Source organism: Cnephaeus nilssonii (assembly GCF_951640355.1).
Source record: "Cnephaeus nilssonii genome assembly, chromosome: 2".
In the NCBI taxonomy this organism is placed as follows: domain Eukaryota; kingdom Metazoa; phylum Chordata; class Mammalia; order Chiroptera; family Vespertilionidae; genus Cnephaeus; species Cnephaeus nilssonii.
In genome coordinates, this window is record NC_137073.1 from 16514754 (window position 1) to 16530447 (window position 15694).

The window sequence follows — 15694 nt, forward strand, 5'->3', positions numbered from 1 at the left end:
TCTCACCCATTCCTGACTCAAAACTGTCCCCAGGTCAATTCTAGAAACTTGAAATGCCATTTCCCAATCAAACCATCAAGCCCCTTGCCTCCCCCAGTTGTCTGTTTAAATCAGGCTCCAAGTCTATCAAGTTGATCTTACTACTCTCATATCTCTCCCATCATCTCCATCGCCACTATTGTTACCTTGGTTCAAGCTACCATCAGTCCTGCCTGGGATTTACTGAAACAGCTCACTAATTTCCAGTCTCATACCCTTCTGATACAGTCCCTGGAACTGAAAGAGTGAGCTTTCTAAAATAGCAATCAGATCACTTAAGCCTCCTGCATAAAACCTATCAGTGGCTCCCCATTACCTAAAGGACTGAATCCAAACTCCTTCCCAAGTGACCCATAACCTTCTTTGTCCTAATAAACTACTTACAATTGTCCAAGCCACCAAGAAACACAACCTCAAACTTTTGCCCATACTATTCCCACTGCACCAAATGTTCTCCTTCTATCTACCTGGAGAGCCACTGCTCAATTTCAAAACTCACCCCAAGTTCATGTACCTCCCTAAAGTGTTCCTGACTCTACATACTCTATAACATTTATAACTGTGAGCTCGAGGAAGTGAGGAACTGTCATGACTCCATCTGTGCATCCTCAGGGCCAAGTGCATTGTAAGAGCAATAAAGATTTCCAAGGAGTTGAGTGAATGTGCATAAATAATGAAAGTCCACCTCCCACAAAGCCTGTTCAGATAAAATAGAGGAGAAGCTTCCTTTCATGCTGCCAGGCTAGTTCTGGAATCTGCAGTTTACTCTACCCAAGTTCATTTCTACAGAGCCCGCTACTGAGTATTTTTAACCCCATATTCTGAAAAGGGGGTGAGAGGGAAAGGCTAATGCCCAACATTGTATAAAAAAAATATCTACCACAAATCCAAAGGCAGGCTAAAAGAAATCTTACATATATAACCTTAATCCCATGTATGAAAAATGTTTTCTACACACCATGTGATCATCTCAATTTGGCAGATTTGAACGTCTGGAGAATCGAACTGTGCAATTTCAAAAAGGGGCAGGAAGTTGTGTAGACATCCTCTATTAGTGGAGTCCTGTCCACAAAGATTTTCAAAATAAGCTGAATACAGCAAAATTCATGGTCTCAGGAAAACAGTTAAAGGAGGGAATACCATGTAAAGAAATCACTGACTGGTTTAGCTAAGCCTTGTCTTTCCCTACCTTCCATCCAGTACTAAAACTTTTCCGTATAAATACATAATACACACAATTTAGAGAAAAGGGGAATTTACCAAATTTACGTATACTATTTGAAGTTTTTTAAAAAACCAACAAACCCATTCTAGATTTTTTTGCCTGCGTCTTTAGACCCTTGGTCCATAAATTGAAAATAAAATTACCCATAAATTAACAAAAATTTTTTGTTAATTTAGGTACTGCCAAAAATTCAGACTTGGCAATTTCCAGACTTAATGATTACTTAATTAATACTTAATGATTACATCTGTTTTTATTTTTGAAATTCAAGTAATACCCTGTTCAAAGTAGCACTGACAGACCTGCTATCATTGTCATACTTAATTTTACATAGTATAGCACAGCTCTATTCTCTGGAAGCTATCCCACTATTTCTGAGGACAGAGCCTAAAGATGCCAAAATGCCTAGCAGTAATTACATCTGCACTCTACTCCACTGGCACCTTCAGAGTCGAGAGCAAGAGCCACTCTCCTACAGGGAAAAACACTTGTCAGGGAAGAATCTCTCAAGTGAACTGCGAAGTGTAGTTTCTGACCTCATCAATGTAGCATTTAAAACTCTCTAGGTCAGTGATGGGCAACCTTTTGAGCTTGGTGTGTCAAACTTCGCCAAAAAACTGAGCATAACTCGGGTAGTGTGTCACTTTGAGGAAAAAACTAACTCCAAGACTCTAGTCGCAAATGTTTCATCCTCAGGAGCAGCAAATGTTTCATCCTCAGCATGCGGCCGCGTGTCATCAGAAATGGCTACGCATGTCAGTGCTGACACGCGTGTCATAGGTTCGCCATCACTGCTCTAGGTAGAGGTAATTATCAGGTGAAAATGTTCTTCTACTACATCACTATTCAACTACTAGCAAAATTACCTACAGGACTGCCCAAGAAACACAACTTCTAATAAAGTTCTAATAAAGAAAAATCAGGAGAAGGATAAAGCACCCTCACCAGATAACCAATAAGTAAATGATGTGGGGAACTCTGATCATAAGCAGAGAAAGAAAATATCAATTGAGCATACAGGATTGTCTGAAGGCTGACAACCTATTCAGGCCTTCAAACTCAACCATGTACTGTCTCTGATTACTTCTCCCATCTCTGATTTGAGCTGTTACTTCTCCTTCTGAGGATTCCCTTTCCTGGGGCTTTACACTGTGTAATTATGCAACATGTGGGCACTATAAAACATATAATATAGCTTTACTAATTTAGGATTTTAAGCATCAATGTGATTTTCTCTACATACTACCTAAGTAGATGTTCCTTCAATCTGGAAGGTTTTAGTAAAACATAAGGACTATTTTTTTAAAGTGTTATTTAGAATCCTTACTTTTGTTCCCACTTACTTAAATATCACTTCCTAGACTTCCAATATTTTTGTCCTATATGAAAATAATAGAATTAAAGAAGCCCAGTGAAAACATCAAGATTAGCAGTAAGGAATTTAAGATTTGGACAAGGGACCAGATACTAATCTGAGGGGCTGGAGGTAGGGGGTCTAAATATTGCTCTGAGTGCACTGCTCACTTTCAAATCACCTGGTGGTTTGAGAAGTTCAACATTCTAAAATACTGCAGTCTACATGATAATACAAATCCATGATAAGCATCGTTAAATAAAGTTGAAAGCTGAAAATGCAATTTTTTTTTTTAAGAGACGTAGGCAAAAGCAGTGTACACTTAGGGATACATGATTCCATCTAATTTTCAGAGTCCTACAGGGCTGAGCTGACTTCCTTGTCCCAGCAAAGGGAGGCCTAGATAGGAGAAATGTTTTATTCTTCACATTGTTGGAAAAGGGCACAAGAAAACGTTCTGATGGGACTTAAGAGGGACCAAATGAAATGCAAAGGCAACTTCTTAAAGTGCTTCAAAGTTCTGACTGCAGCGCTTCGGTACCCTGACATTCATCAGGCCTGCCCCCAGAATTTCAGAAATATTAACAGCCAACTGGCAAGGAGAAACATTTTCAAAGTTCTACTTCCTTCTATGGTCTCACCTAGGTCAGCACTGCCACAGTGTGAACAGATCTGTGATATTTGACTCATTGGAGGAAAAGTCCTACTGGCTCTGAGATGCCCCCACAGTAAGGTATCCAGAGACAGATAATGATGCTGGAAAGAGATTGGTTTGTGTTTTTTAAAACACAAACAGGATTAGGGAGGGAAATGACTAGGCAAAGAAATACACGTACCTTTCAACTGGTCAACAACAACGCTCTGGCCTAGGCGTTCAGTAACTCTCCCATCCTCCATTTCATACCGGTCATCTAGGTATTTTGCAGTGGCCTCAGAAATGTGAACCTTGCCAGCCACTCCCAGCTGCTCCATGAGATTGGCCAGGTTCACGTCATTGGACCAAACGTCGAATTTAAACCTCCTCATGCCCAAGATGCCACACAAGACAGTCCCCGTGTGAACCCCAACACGCATGTTCACCATTTCTTTCTTCTCCTGGCAGAAGTGCTCGATGGCTTTGATCATGCCCAAGCCCATTTCGATGCAGCAGTAGGCATGGTCGGCCCGGGGCTCAGGGCACCCTGCCACACAGTAGTAGCAGTCTCCCAGGGTGCTGATTTTCTCACACTTGGTCTCTTCACACAACCGGTCGAAGCGACCAAACAGATCATTGAGGAGACCCACCAGAGCATGAGCAGACTTGTTGGCACTCATCTTGGTGAAGCCCACAATGTCTGCAAATAAAATACTGACCTCTTCAATCTGCTGCATCTTAAAGGGGCGGAATGCTATAGGGGCTTTCTGGATGGAAGACTTTTTCTTCCTGTTCTTGGGGCTGGAGGTAGCATGCCTTTTCACAGAATTCTCACTCTCCTCATCCCCCTGTTTCATCAAGTCATCAGCTATGATTCTTGGCATCACAGAGTGAATCATCCTCTCTTTCAGGGCTTTTTCCACTTCCAGATCCTTCCCATGCATAATTGACTGTCCCACCTTGAGGAAGGTGCTCCTGGATCTCACCTGGGACATGATGAAGAGGTGGATCCCAATGGCATGAATGCAGACATGGAGTAGGGCTCGGCTCAGCAGCTCCCAGTGCCGGGGCCCTGGCTCGGGTGAAGGGAAACAGTCTTCATCTTGGAAATGATAGCCAAAGGTCTCAAAAAGAACAGAATATGCCACTCCCAAAATCAAGCTCAAGTACAAAGGTAAGTGCATGACGGTGTAGAGCAAAAAGAGCACTTCGATGCACATGGAAAAGCTCCCCACTTGAGATAAGCAAGTGTCTGTGGACTTAGCTGCGGGAGTATGATTGGAGCTGTCAACACGTCCTGAGAGAGGCGTCAGAACCTGAAACTGGGCAGCCAGGGTCAGAGTGAACACCAGGAGGGTGAAAACCAGCGAGGTCCACACATAATGTCGGGCATACAGCCTGGTGAAGGTAAACAGGAAAAAGCCCACACACACCACGAGGAAGCACAGAGCAGGGGCTGCCATGACAATCAGTTTGGATCTCATGTGGACCCCAAAATAGATGCTCCAGAGCAGGCAGGCAAAGCCAATGTAGAACAGCGCATACCGGAAGCGGCGCTGGGTTTGCGGGAAGCAGCGCTCCAGACAAGCCTCCTCCAGGTTCACCGAGTCGAACTTGGGGTCCCACCACCGGCTGGAGGCCCTCTCGAACAGCTGGGGCAGCTTCTTCTGCCTGCGCAGGCGGCCTCCAGCGCCCACTCTCCGGGGAACACCCCCCGAGTCCCCGGAGCTGCTACAACTGGAGGAGATGCTGTACTTGCAGTGTTTGGGCTGACTGTTGGACGACAGCTGCTTGGGGTTGATTTTGACCCTCACGCTGTTGCTGTCTCCGCTGGAGTCACAACTCACTTCGGTGCTGTGGTGCTGCAGCAGCTGCTGGTGGGGCGGGGAAGCCATGTTGCCGCGCGCTCGCAGCCGCCCCCGGCCGGGATCGCCGCTACCTGTCAGTGGGACAAGCAGAGTCAGGCTGGTATTTGTGCCCAGCCAGGTACACGCACCTGAAGGCCACCAGCTCTATCCACTTCCTAAGTGGCCCCAGCGGTCTACTTGCGAAGGCACCATATGCTCACAAAACTGCGGTAATGTCTAACCAGCGCTTCCACCGTCCCACCTCGAGGCCGACCCCAGCCACCCGGTGCGGGCCGGAAAGCCCAGGGTCCGCGAGGCGGCGTCCACCGAGCCCGCGGCACCGCCCGAGCCCGCGGCGTGTCCCCTCGCTCACACTCGCCTGCTGCGCCCACCGCGGCGGCGGAGGGGAGTCCGGCCCCGAGCGCTCTCACGCCGCCGGCCGCTCTGGCAAACGCGGCTCTCCGGGCGGTGGCGGCGGGCCCCTCATGCTGCGCAGAGCGCGGCGCCTCCACTGCGTCAGGCCGCCGGCCAGACCCCTCTGTCCCGCCCCGCGCCCGGCGGCCCCGCGGGAGGCGGGCAGCGAGTTTGCGGAGCCCGCGGCGCTTCGGCCGCCCCCGTCAGCGCGACCCGTCTAGAGAGGGCTGCTGCCAGCCCCTCCCGCCCGCTCCCGAGGCCGACCCAACGAGCGGGGATGCCCAGGGCCCGGGAGACGCCCGGCACCGAAGGCAGGGCGCGGGCCCCTCAGCCGGCGGCCCGTGCGCGGCACTGCCGCAGAGCCCGCTCCCGCGACGCCGGCTCGGGACGCCGGCCCGGGGCAGCCTCCCAAGGGAGCTAGAGATGCCGCCGCGGCCGCGGCCACCGCCACTGCCGAGCCCCACGGTGCCGCTGCCTCATGTCGGAAGAGCCGCCGTCTCCGACCCCCTCCCCGCCCCCTCCCGCTGTCACTGACAGACTCCCGCCCGCGCCGCCCCTCGCCCCGCCGCAGCGCGCACGCGCGGCCCGCGCTCGCCGCCGACGCCGGCCCCGAATACGCGCACGGTGCGCGCGCCGGGCTGACGAGGCTGGCGGGGCTATGGGGCGGGGGCGGGCGCGGGCTGCGGCTCCGCCCTCCGCCCGGGGCAGCGCCGCGCCCGCCGCGAACTCTGCGGTGCAGCTGGGGCTGGCCCGCCCCGGGGGCTGGCTAGGGGACCACCTCTCCCCGCGGTTCGGTCCCCACATCCGCTCGGGGAAACCTAGGAGGCCTGCTCGTTAAGGAACAGCTGGGGTGCGACGTGGAGGAAATGTAAATGTTTGCCCTCCCCCTCGGCACACCTTTTTTATAAATAGAAGTTCGCAACTACTGTATTTGCCTACCCTTTAGGGAGGCGCCCCTTTCCCTATAAGCAATGAGCACAGGCCCTCCCCCCAGCACTAGCCCCTTCCCGAGCACGCTCCCCGGTAGACCCAGCCTCTGGCGGACAGATGGGCAGGTCTCCGGGGGCCGTGGTTGCCCCTAGAAAATTGGTGCCACTGAAAACCAGATTCTCCACCCCCAGAGATTCCCTTCGCATCCTTGGGTCATCTCCCCCTCCTCATAAACAACTGTTTTTCCTTTTCCACAAATGAAACTTTCGAAGCAATCTGCTACCCAGTCGACAGTCCTACAAGTGGCCTCCATTAGCATTGTCTGCACCGTGTAAATGCAGTCCTATACTCCCCAGTGCGCCTATCCTGGCTCTTCTCCCCACGCCTCACAGTACTTCCTGCCACTCACAGGGGTCTCCTCCCTCCTTCCCGCATCCCCCAGACGGAGCCCACCCCCGGTTTCACTGCTGAATTAGAAAATAAAGTAAAACGTGGTCTGTCCACAGAATAGTCTTCATACATAAAAATGAATAAAGTACTGATTCATGCTGCAACCCGGATGAACCTTGAAAACATGATGCTTAGGGAAAACAGCCAGTGAGGAAATTCCATTTATATGCAATGTCCAAAATAGGCAAATTCATAGAGACAGAAAGCAGATTAGTGATTGCCAGGGTCTGAGGGATGGGCATGGGGAGCGACTGCTAATGGGTAAGGGATTTTTGGGGGGTGGAAATGTTCTGGACAAGGTAGATGTACAACACTATAAATGTACTAAATGTCACTTTAAAATGGTCTAAATGGCAAGTTTTTATGTTATGTGTATTTATTGCAATAAAGGAAAAAACAAAACAAAATATAACACATCATTACTGTGGTATTTCTGCGTAAAGTTCACAGCCTCAATCTAATCATAAGAAAACATCAAGCTAACCAAACTGGAGAAGTATTTCTTCCAAGTAATTGACCTGTACTCACCAAGAATGTTTCTTCCAAGAAATTGACCTGTACTCACCAAGAATGTCAAGGTCATGAGAGACAAAGACTGAGAACTGTCACAACTTGAAGAAAATTAAGGAATATAACAACTAAATGGAGTACAGGATCCTGATTTGAAACTTGGAACAGAAAAGGACAAAGGAATAAGGTCTGCAGTTTAATTAATAGCATTGTGCCAGTGTTAATTTTCTGGTTTTTTATCATTATACTGTAATTACGTACGATATTAACATTAGGGAAAGCTTGGTTATAAAGTATAAGGAAACTCTCTAGTGTTTTTGCAACTTTAAGTCTAAAACTGTTTCAAATTTTTTTTTTAAAGTTAAAAATAAAAACAAACCTTTATTACATCAACTGTGAGTCAGGTATCCCCACGTATTCCATTTTTACCGATGAAGAAACTGAGGTTCAGAAAAGTGCATTGCCCAAGCCAGTAAGTGAAATAATAGTAAACCACTGGACACTTTCACTTGTGATCTAGTTGGTCCTTACCACAACCCTCTGAGGTAGATATTATTGTTCCTATTTTAGAGATGTGAAACTGGAGGTTGAAGAGTGACGTGCCCAAAGAGTCACATAAAGGCTAGGGACAGAGCTCAGATTCAAAACCGGGTCATACTCCTACAGCCACAACACTCTCAATGGCCCCGGCACCACCCTTTGTAAGCCTTGTGGTGGTCCTTCATGTATCCCACTGTCTTCTACTTCCTGACTAAGCTGGACAGGAAGCCCTTGGAGACAGCTCTTACGGTTTACATTCCCCCACTTAATGCAACCCTGCACGCCCCATTTCACGGTTTTCCTCGGTATTCTGAGAGATGGCCTGTCTACACTTTAACTCCCTTTCCCAAATCATTTCAGTCCACCTGTCATTTGTAGTGACTTAGCATTTACATATTAATTAGTCATCAGATTTTTAGACACAGGTAGTGATACACCCCACACCCTCTCTCTTGTATGTTTTCTGAAAGCAGTTGGGCTACATTCCCAGCTGTTGCAACCTATAAACTGCCAGAGCTTCCTTCATCTCCAGGTTAGAGCATGAGTCATTCCATAACCCTGAGATTGAGGACCATGTGCCTGGCACTGTGCATTAGGCCCTGGGTGCATAATCATATACAAAGGAAGATAATTACGATGCCAAGAACTGGTGGGGAGTCACTGGAGAGTCCTGGGTCTCTTCTCCTCCACCCCCAGGAAGCATAAAGGTGCCAGACACGGGACAGATGTAACAGCCTTCTTCAACCATCCAACTCAGGCCGCTGCCAGATCTGTAGGGTTTCCTCTCCATCTGTGATGTGCACAGATCTTCCACCAGACACAGCACAAATCAGAATGTATCCATACAAACTCAAGCAAAAGCTCTCAAAAAGCCTCACTAGCCTCACATGAAGGTTCGTCCCATCAATCAATTGATCAGTGAGGCTTGGGCTATCAGAAGTCACCTGGGGTGACAATCATAATTCCCTTTGAGATAAGTAGCTTGGAAACCACCTCCTCCCACCCCCATTGAGCTACACAAAGGCACATTCAAACGCACACTGCAGTATAAATGCATTGGGACAGATAATCACCCTATAAATCATAATACAAATATCTTGAGTTTATGAAATACTTTAGAGTTTGCAAGAGTCTTATACCTATACTCCTTCCTTTGATTCTCACAACAGTGCTGTGAAGTGCAGGGACAAGACACAATGGCCCCCTCACACAGAGGCAGGCATCAGAGGTCACAGAGCCAGTCCATGGCAGAAGTGCTCAAGAATCCCTGGTTTCCCAGCCTGCTATTCTCTCTGTTCCACCCTGATAGTAATAACTCCCACTATGGTCTCTATCTTCAGAGGAAACCAAAGTTGAGCTAACAAATACTATAGGGAATATTTGAACTTGGGTGAGTCCCTGAATGCCACCTTTTAACTCAGCTGCACTCAATTTACTCCTGTTCCATCCAGTCCCTCCCTCATTGGCAGTGGGTCCCTGGTACATACAAGGGGCTGCGCAGCCAGGCCACAGGCTGGCCAGAGTCAGGCTCTCAATCCAAGGTAGGGCCGGTCTTGCATCCTGGATCCCACACCCATAATTAGGGGATGTGTTACTTTGCTGTTGCGCTGTAAAAATTATCACAAATTTTGTGGCTTAAGACAACAGAAATTTATTGTCTCACAGTTCTAGAGGCCGGAAGTCCAAGGTCAAGGTGTCAGCAGGGCTGTGCTCCCTCTAAAGGCTCTAGGGGAGGATCCATCCTTGTCTCTTACAGCTTCTGGGGGCTCCTAGCAGTCCTTAGCTGGGGGCCTGCATGGCTTCAATCTCTGCCTCCATCTTCACATGGCCTCCTCTATCTCAGGATCTCTAACCTCTCTCTACCTCATTCTCTCTCTCTTTTTTTTTTTTAAATATATTTTTATTGATTTCAGAGAGGAGGAGAGAGGGAGCTGTAATTAGAAACATCAATGCTGAGTGAGAATCATTGATCAGCTGCTCCTGCACGCCACCTACTGGGGATCAAGACCACAACCAGGGCCTGTGCCCTGACGGGGAACTGAACCATGGCCTCCTGGTTCATCCTGGTTCATAGGTCAATGCTAACTGAGCCACACCAGCCGGGCTATCTGGTTCTTATAAGGACAGCTGTCATTGGATTTAGGGCCCACCCAGGCAATCAGGATGTTCTAATCTCAAGATACTTAGGTTAATGGTGTCTACAAAGACCCCTTTTCCACATAAGGTCACATTCACAGGTACCAGGGATCAGGAGTTGGAATATCTTTTGAGGAGACACTATTCAACCCACTAGAGGAAGAAGGCAGGTTTAGGCCTACCATGTCAACCTGTTCATCGGTGGGGACAGGGGTGTGGTGGTTACTGCTCCTGCAACAACCTAGGACAGGACAGGCCTTGAGCAGGCAGGTGGCGGGGCCAAGGCCAGGCAGCCCATCATCCAGGAATCAGGAAACAGGGCCAGCCTGCTGGTTCCCAGGGCAGTGAGTGAGCACAGCACTGAGCCGGGCAGGCAGAATCAGTGGTTCCTGAGATTCAGGAAGGTTGGGAAAGAACATTAATCCTAAAGGGTCAAGGCAGTGTTGCCAGGACAGCCTAAAATTACATTCCTGGGCCGCTCAAGTATTCCAAGAAGGCGGAAGTTGTGTTCCGCTGCAGGCAGGCCACCATGCCCTACAAGGGACTAACCTCATTTGACTCCAGAGCCCAGAGCTGGGCTTCCTCCTGACTCCTTATCAGTTGAGTCCTGTGATCACGGTGCCATTTGCAGGAGATGTGGTCCCACCAGTGCCCAGCCAGGAAAGGTGGCCATGCAGGAGTGCCCTGGCTGCTAAGGTAGGGACATGGCAGAAATCTGCCCTATCTCCTTCCTCACTGGCACAAGGTGGAAGTCAGAGACACTGGGCCACATACAATTCTAGACTTCAGTTGTTCAACAAACCCTCTACCTGCTCTCAACAAGCAGGGATGGGGATAAGACAGGGGCAGAAGACAGAAAATGCCTCGGAGACCTGCACATCCCAATAGGGCCCAGGGAAGGAAGCAGAGTCTCTTTGAGATTCTAGAAGAGGCAGCAGCATTGTGTGAGACTAAATCAGTGGGCTCTCTGCATTGGGACTGCCTGGCTTCAAACCCCAGCTCCACAGCTTGCTGTGCAGCCTTAGGCTAGTTACTTAACTTCTCTCAACTTAAGCTCTCATCTCTATAAACTGAGGATCAAAATAGAAACTATTTCATATAGCTGTTATGAGGATTAAATCAAACAAGTCAAAGAAAGCACTTAGCACAGTACCTGGTCTGCAGTAAATACTCACTAGTGCCAGCCATTGTAAGCCACCAACATCAAAGGTGAACCTTGAAGGCAGGTGTGAAATTCCATTTTATGTGTCAGCTTGGCCAGGGTAAGGTACTCAGTTTGGTCAAGCATCAGTCTGGATGTTGCTGTGAAGTATTTTTAGATGTGATTAACATTTAAGTCAGTAGACTTGAGTAAAACAGATTACCCTCCATAATGTGGTGAGCCTCATCCAATCAGTCGAAAAGACTGAGGTTCCCATGAGTAGGAAGGAATTCTACCTCAGACTGCCTTCAGACTTGACTGCAATATCAACTCTTGCTGGAATTTCCAGTCTGCCAGCTTCGCCTGTGGATTTCAGACTTTCCAGGGCCCACACCTCTCTCTATAAATACACATCCTATTGGTTCTGTTTCTCAGGAGAGCCCTGACTAACACACCAATATTGAGTCTTCCAATCCACGTTCACAGCTGAGAGAGGGGCCAATGTGAGGGGAGGAGGTAGCACCTGGTCTTGGAGAGAAAAGGAAGTCGAGTAAATGAAGCGCCCACGCTGTGCCGGGTACTTCCCATGTGATAAGAGGTGGGCACATGTGCTTGCTTTGGCAGCACATGCACTAAAATCGGAATGATACAGGGAAGATTAGCATGGCCTCTGCACAAGGATGACATGCAAATTCATGAAGTGTTCCATTTTTTTTTTTTTTGGAAGAGGGTAAAGGGAGGATAAATGGTGACAGAAGGAGGCTTGACTCTGGGTGGTGAACATACAGTACAATATACAGATGATGTGTTGTAGAATTATACACTTGAAATCTATGTAATTTAATTAACCAATGTCAACCCAATAAATTTAATAAAAACTTTAAAAAGAGGTGGGCACACATCACCGTTTCACAAGGAGTAGACTAAAGTGACCTTTTCAATATCACCGACGAGGAAAGGAGCTGTCTACACTAGAACCCAGACCTGACTCACACACCCATGACATTTTCCATCAGTCCAAATGAATGCCATCAGTAGAAGAGAACAATCAGCATGTCAGGAAAAGGGGTGGAGGGCTCTGTGGGAGTCATGGAGACAAAGAAAGGGCACAGGCTTAAGGGTCAGAGAAAGCCACAGAACCTCACCCCCAGCAGGACGGAAAAGGGTGAGCCCAGCAGTGTTTAAAGGGTTAACTGTATTTGATTAAAAGATATCTTTTGGCCCAGCCAGCGTGGCTCAGTGGTTGAGCGTCAAAACATGAACCAGGAGATCACGGTTCGATTCCCAGTCAGGACAGATGCCTAGGTTGTGGGCTCAATCCCCAATAAGGGTCATGGAGGAGGCAGCCAATCAATGATTCTCATCATTGAAGTTTCTATCTCTCTCCCTCTCCCGTCCTCTCTCTGAAATCAATATCAATATCAGTTCTTCCCTGGATCTCCAACCCGCCACCTGCCCTGCAGATTTTAGACTTGCCAGCCCCGATGATTATGTGTGCCAATTCCTTAAAATAAACTTCTCTGTAGATAGATGCTAGATAGATAGATATAGATGATAGATCTAGGTCCATCTACCCTTCTATGTACTATATACACATCCTATTAGTTCTGTTTCTCTGGAGAACTCTAACACAGAGGGGGCATCAGACTGTGGCTAGGACCCACAAGGACAAATGTCCCAGTCAGAGGCCCTAGGCTAGGGGGTGGGCTGTGCTGGGGAGATCGAGCAGGCTAGCTGGGCTGCAGTACAGAGGGAATATGAGGTGATTAAGCAGGTCAGGCAGGTGGTCATGTGGAGAGGAGGCTCAGAAGCCTTTGGAAGATTTGTGAGGTGAAGTGTGGGTGTCTGGAGATGCCCTTGCAAAAGAGGCACTGCACAGAGCACACTGGCAGACTCCCACCATTGTGTCTACTTCCAAAGGTGGAACCAGGCTGGTTGCAGAAATGTGCTTGGGATGAAGAAACCTACTTTGGCCCTGGCTGGGTAGCTCAGTTGGTTAGAGCATCGTCCCAATACAGCAAGGCTGTGGGTTCTAATCCCGCTCAGGGCACATACAAAAATCAAGCAATGAATGTATAAATGAGCGGAACAAGTCTCTCTCTCTCCCTCCCCCCACTTTCTGTCTCTCTCTCTCCCCCCTCCCTTTTCTCTCTCTCTCTGAAAATCAATAAATAATTTTTTTAAGAAAGAAAAAGAATCTTACCTCTCATATGGGACCAATGATGTCACACACAAATGCAGACATATGGCTCAGCCATGAGGCAAGAACACTCGAAAAGGTGGAGAGCATGTACAGAAAGAGCTGGTCTGCTGCGGCTCTTGAGTGGAATCTGGGTGTGGCCGCTCTACGCAGGGATCTGGAATGTGCAATGCTGCAAAGGGATTCCTGGTGAATTTCTGAGTCTCAGGTGATTCTGAGGACAGGGGCCCTTGGAAAGAACAGCATTCGCAGACAGGGGCTTTGAAAGGCAGGCAGTGGGAGCTGGTTTCACGCAGGAGCCCTGCTCACAGCCTGGTGCCAAATGAAGGTCAGCCCCACCAGAAGCTCTAAAAGCCGACCTTGGTTAGTAAGCCTGAGCAGACTTCACCTGCCAGTTCACATGAGAAAATGGCCAGGACTTGCTTCCTGGTGGCAAAATGGAGTCATTTAGTTCCAGGGGCTTCTCACTTCTTTATTAACAGGCTTCCTGCTTGGAACAGAAGTTATGCCTGCCCTTCCTAATGGCTGACTGCTATGAAATTATATATGCGCACCCTTTCTTTCTCCGATGTTATAAATGCCAAAATAGAACAATAACAGAGCAAACGTCACAACCTACATGTTTTAGAATGTCAGAGCCAGCCCTGGCCAGTGTGGTTCAGTTGGTTGGGTGTATCCAACTGAGCTACCCGGCCAGAGCTGCTGCTGCTGCTTCTTCTTCTTCTTCTTCTTCTTCTTCTTCTTCTTCTTCTTCTTCTTCTTCTTTTCTTCTTCTTCTTTTTAGATCATCTTGTCAGAGATTTACCAATTGCATTACTCCTTTAAATAGCTAACCATATTAGTTAGACTTGCATTCAGCTCTGGGTTGAAGAAAACCTCCAAATAACAGTAGCCTAACAAGATAAATTATTTTCTCACTGAAAAATATCCAGAAGGCTCCATCCAGGTTTGATCTGGCAATCCATGACTATTGGAGAACCAGGCTCCTTAGATCTTGTTGCTCTTTCATTATCCAAGGAAGGAAAAGTCATTGTTCAATATCCAAAGGTCATTCCTTTGTCCAAGTTTCTGGAGCTCCAGTCAGAATTCCAGGCAGGAAGAAGGAAGAGAAAAAAGACATGCCTTCTCTCTTTCTATCTCCTGAGAATTGCATGTGCCACTTCTGCTCAAATCACAGACCAGAACACAGTCATATAGCCAATCAACTTGCAAAAGAGTTAAGAAAATGTTGGTTTTTGTTTTCTCCTCTCCAAATCTTCATGCTATTTCTGCCCTACTTTTTACATCTAAATGTGTTATAAACTCCACAGTACAAGGTTTATTTTGCTTTTAAAAATTACCTTTTAAATTTTTTTTAAATAAGAAAAATTATTTTCTGTTTCCTTTTTCCAGTGGTCTTCATTCCTATGTGTATATCCAAGTTTCCATCTGGTATCGCTTTCCTTCTGCCTGATGAACATTCTCTAATATTTCTTATAGTGCATATCTGCAGGAAACAAAATTTTCTCAGCTTTAGTATTTGAAAAATGCTTGTGTTTGTTTTTGTTTTGAAGAAGATTTTCACTAGATATAGAAGTCTAGACTGATGGTGTTTTTGTCTTTAGGCTTTAAAGATGTTCTGATGTCTTCTAGCTTATTTTGTTTCTGACAAGAAATCTGTGGCGATTCTAACCTTTGTTCTTCTATATTTAATGTATCTTTATTCTCTGGATTTTTTTTGGATTTTTTTTTTATCTGTATGAGAATGCTTATAGCAGCTTTATTAATAATCGCCAAAAAGCGAAAACCCAATGTCCCTGTTAGTGAGTGAGTAACAAACTAATTCTTGCAGAATAATAGAGCAAAAGTCATCAACCTAGATGTATCAACCCAGCCTTCTTAAATTTTAAACAATTTTTCATTATCACTGGTTTTCAGCAATTTGGTGTTGATGTGTCTGGATTTGGTTTTCTTTCTTTGTTAGAATTTATCTTTATTGTTAAAAATAATACAGATGTGCCCTTTTTCTCCCCATTGACTCTTTCTAGCCCACCTCCTCCCCCTTCTGGGTTAGGTTGTCTTTATGTTTATCTGCTTGTGAGTCTTTGAGTATCTGTGAGTTTATAGTTGTCATTAAATTTGAAAGAACTTTGGCCGGTATCTCCTCAAATATATTTCTTTCCTGACCCTCCCCCTTCTGAGACTTCAATAATACAATATACAACAATTCATACAAATAGTTACACATACTAGTACTGCTTAATATTTTCCCACAGGACAGAGTGGATCTAGTAG

At 47.0% G+C, this 15694-nt stretch overlaps 1 protein-coding gene across 3 annotated transcripts in view; it reads right to left on the reverse strand.

Annotated features, from left to right (window-relative positions):
- The window catches only part of ADCY9 (adenylate cyclase 9), a 137676-nt gene extending 123818 nt beyond the window's left edge, over positions 1 to 13858 (reverse strand). The window contains exons 1-2 of one of the 3 annotated variants that reach the window (XM_079786752.1): positions 13424 to 13858; positions 3455 to 5191 (exon numbers count right to left, since the gene is read on the reverse strand). In XM_079786752.1, coding sequence (XP_079642878.1) covers positions 3455 to 5191; positions 13424 to 13430 — 1744 coding nt within the window. In that variant the 5' untranslated portion in view covers positions 13431 to 13858. Of the gene's footprint in view, positions 1 to 3454; positions 5192 to 5472; positions 6019 to 13423 lie in introns of those variants that run through there. The other 2 variants (XM_079786753.1, XM_079786754.1) reach the window with 2 other exon arrangements.
- Positions 13859 to 15694: the final 1836 nt, after the last annotated feature.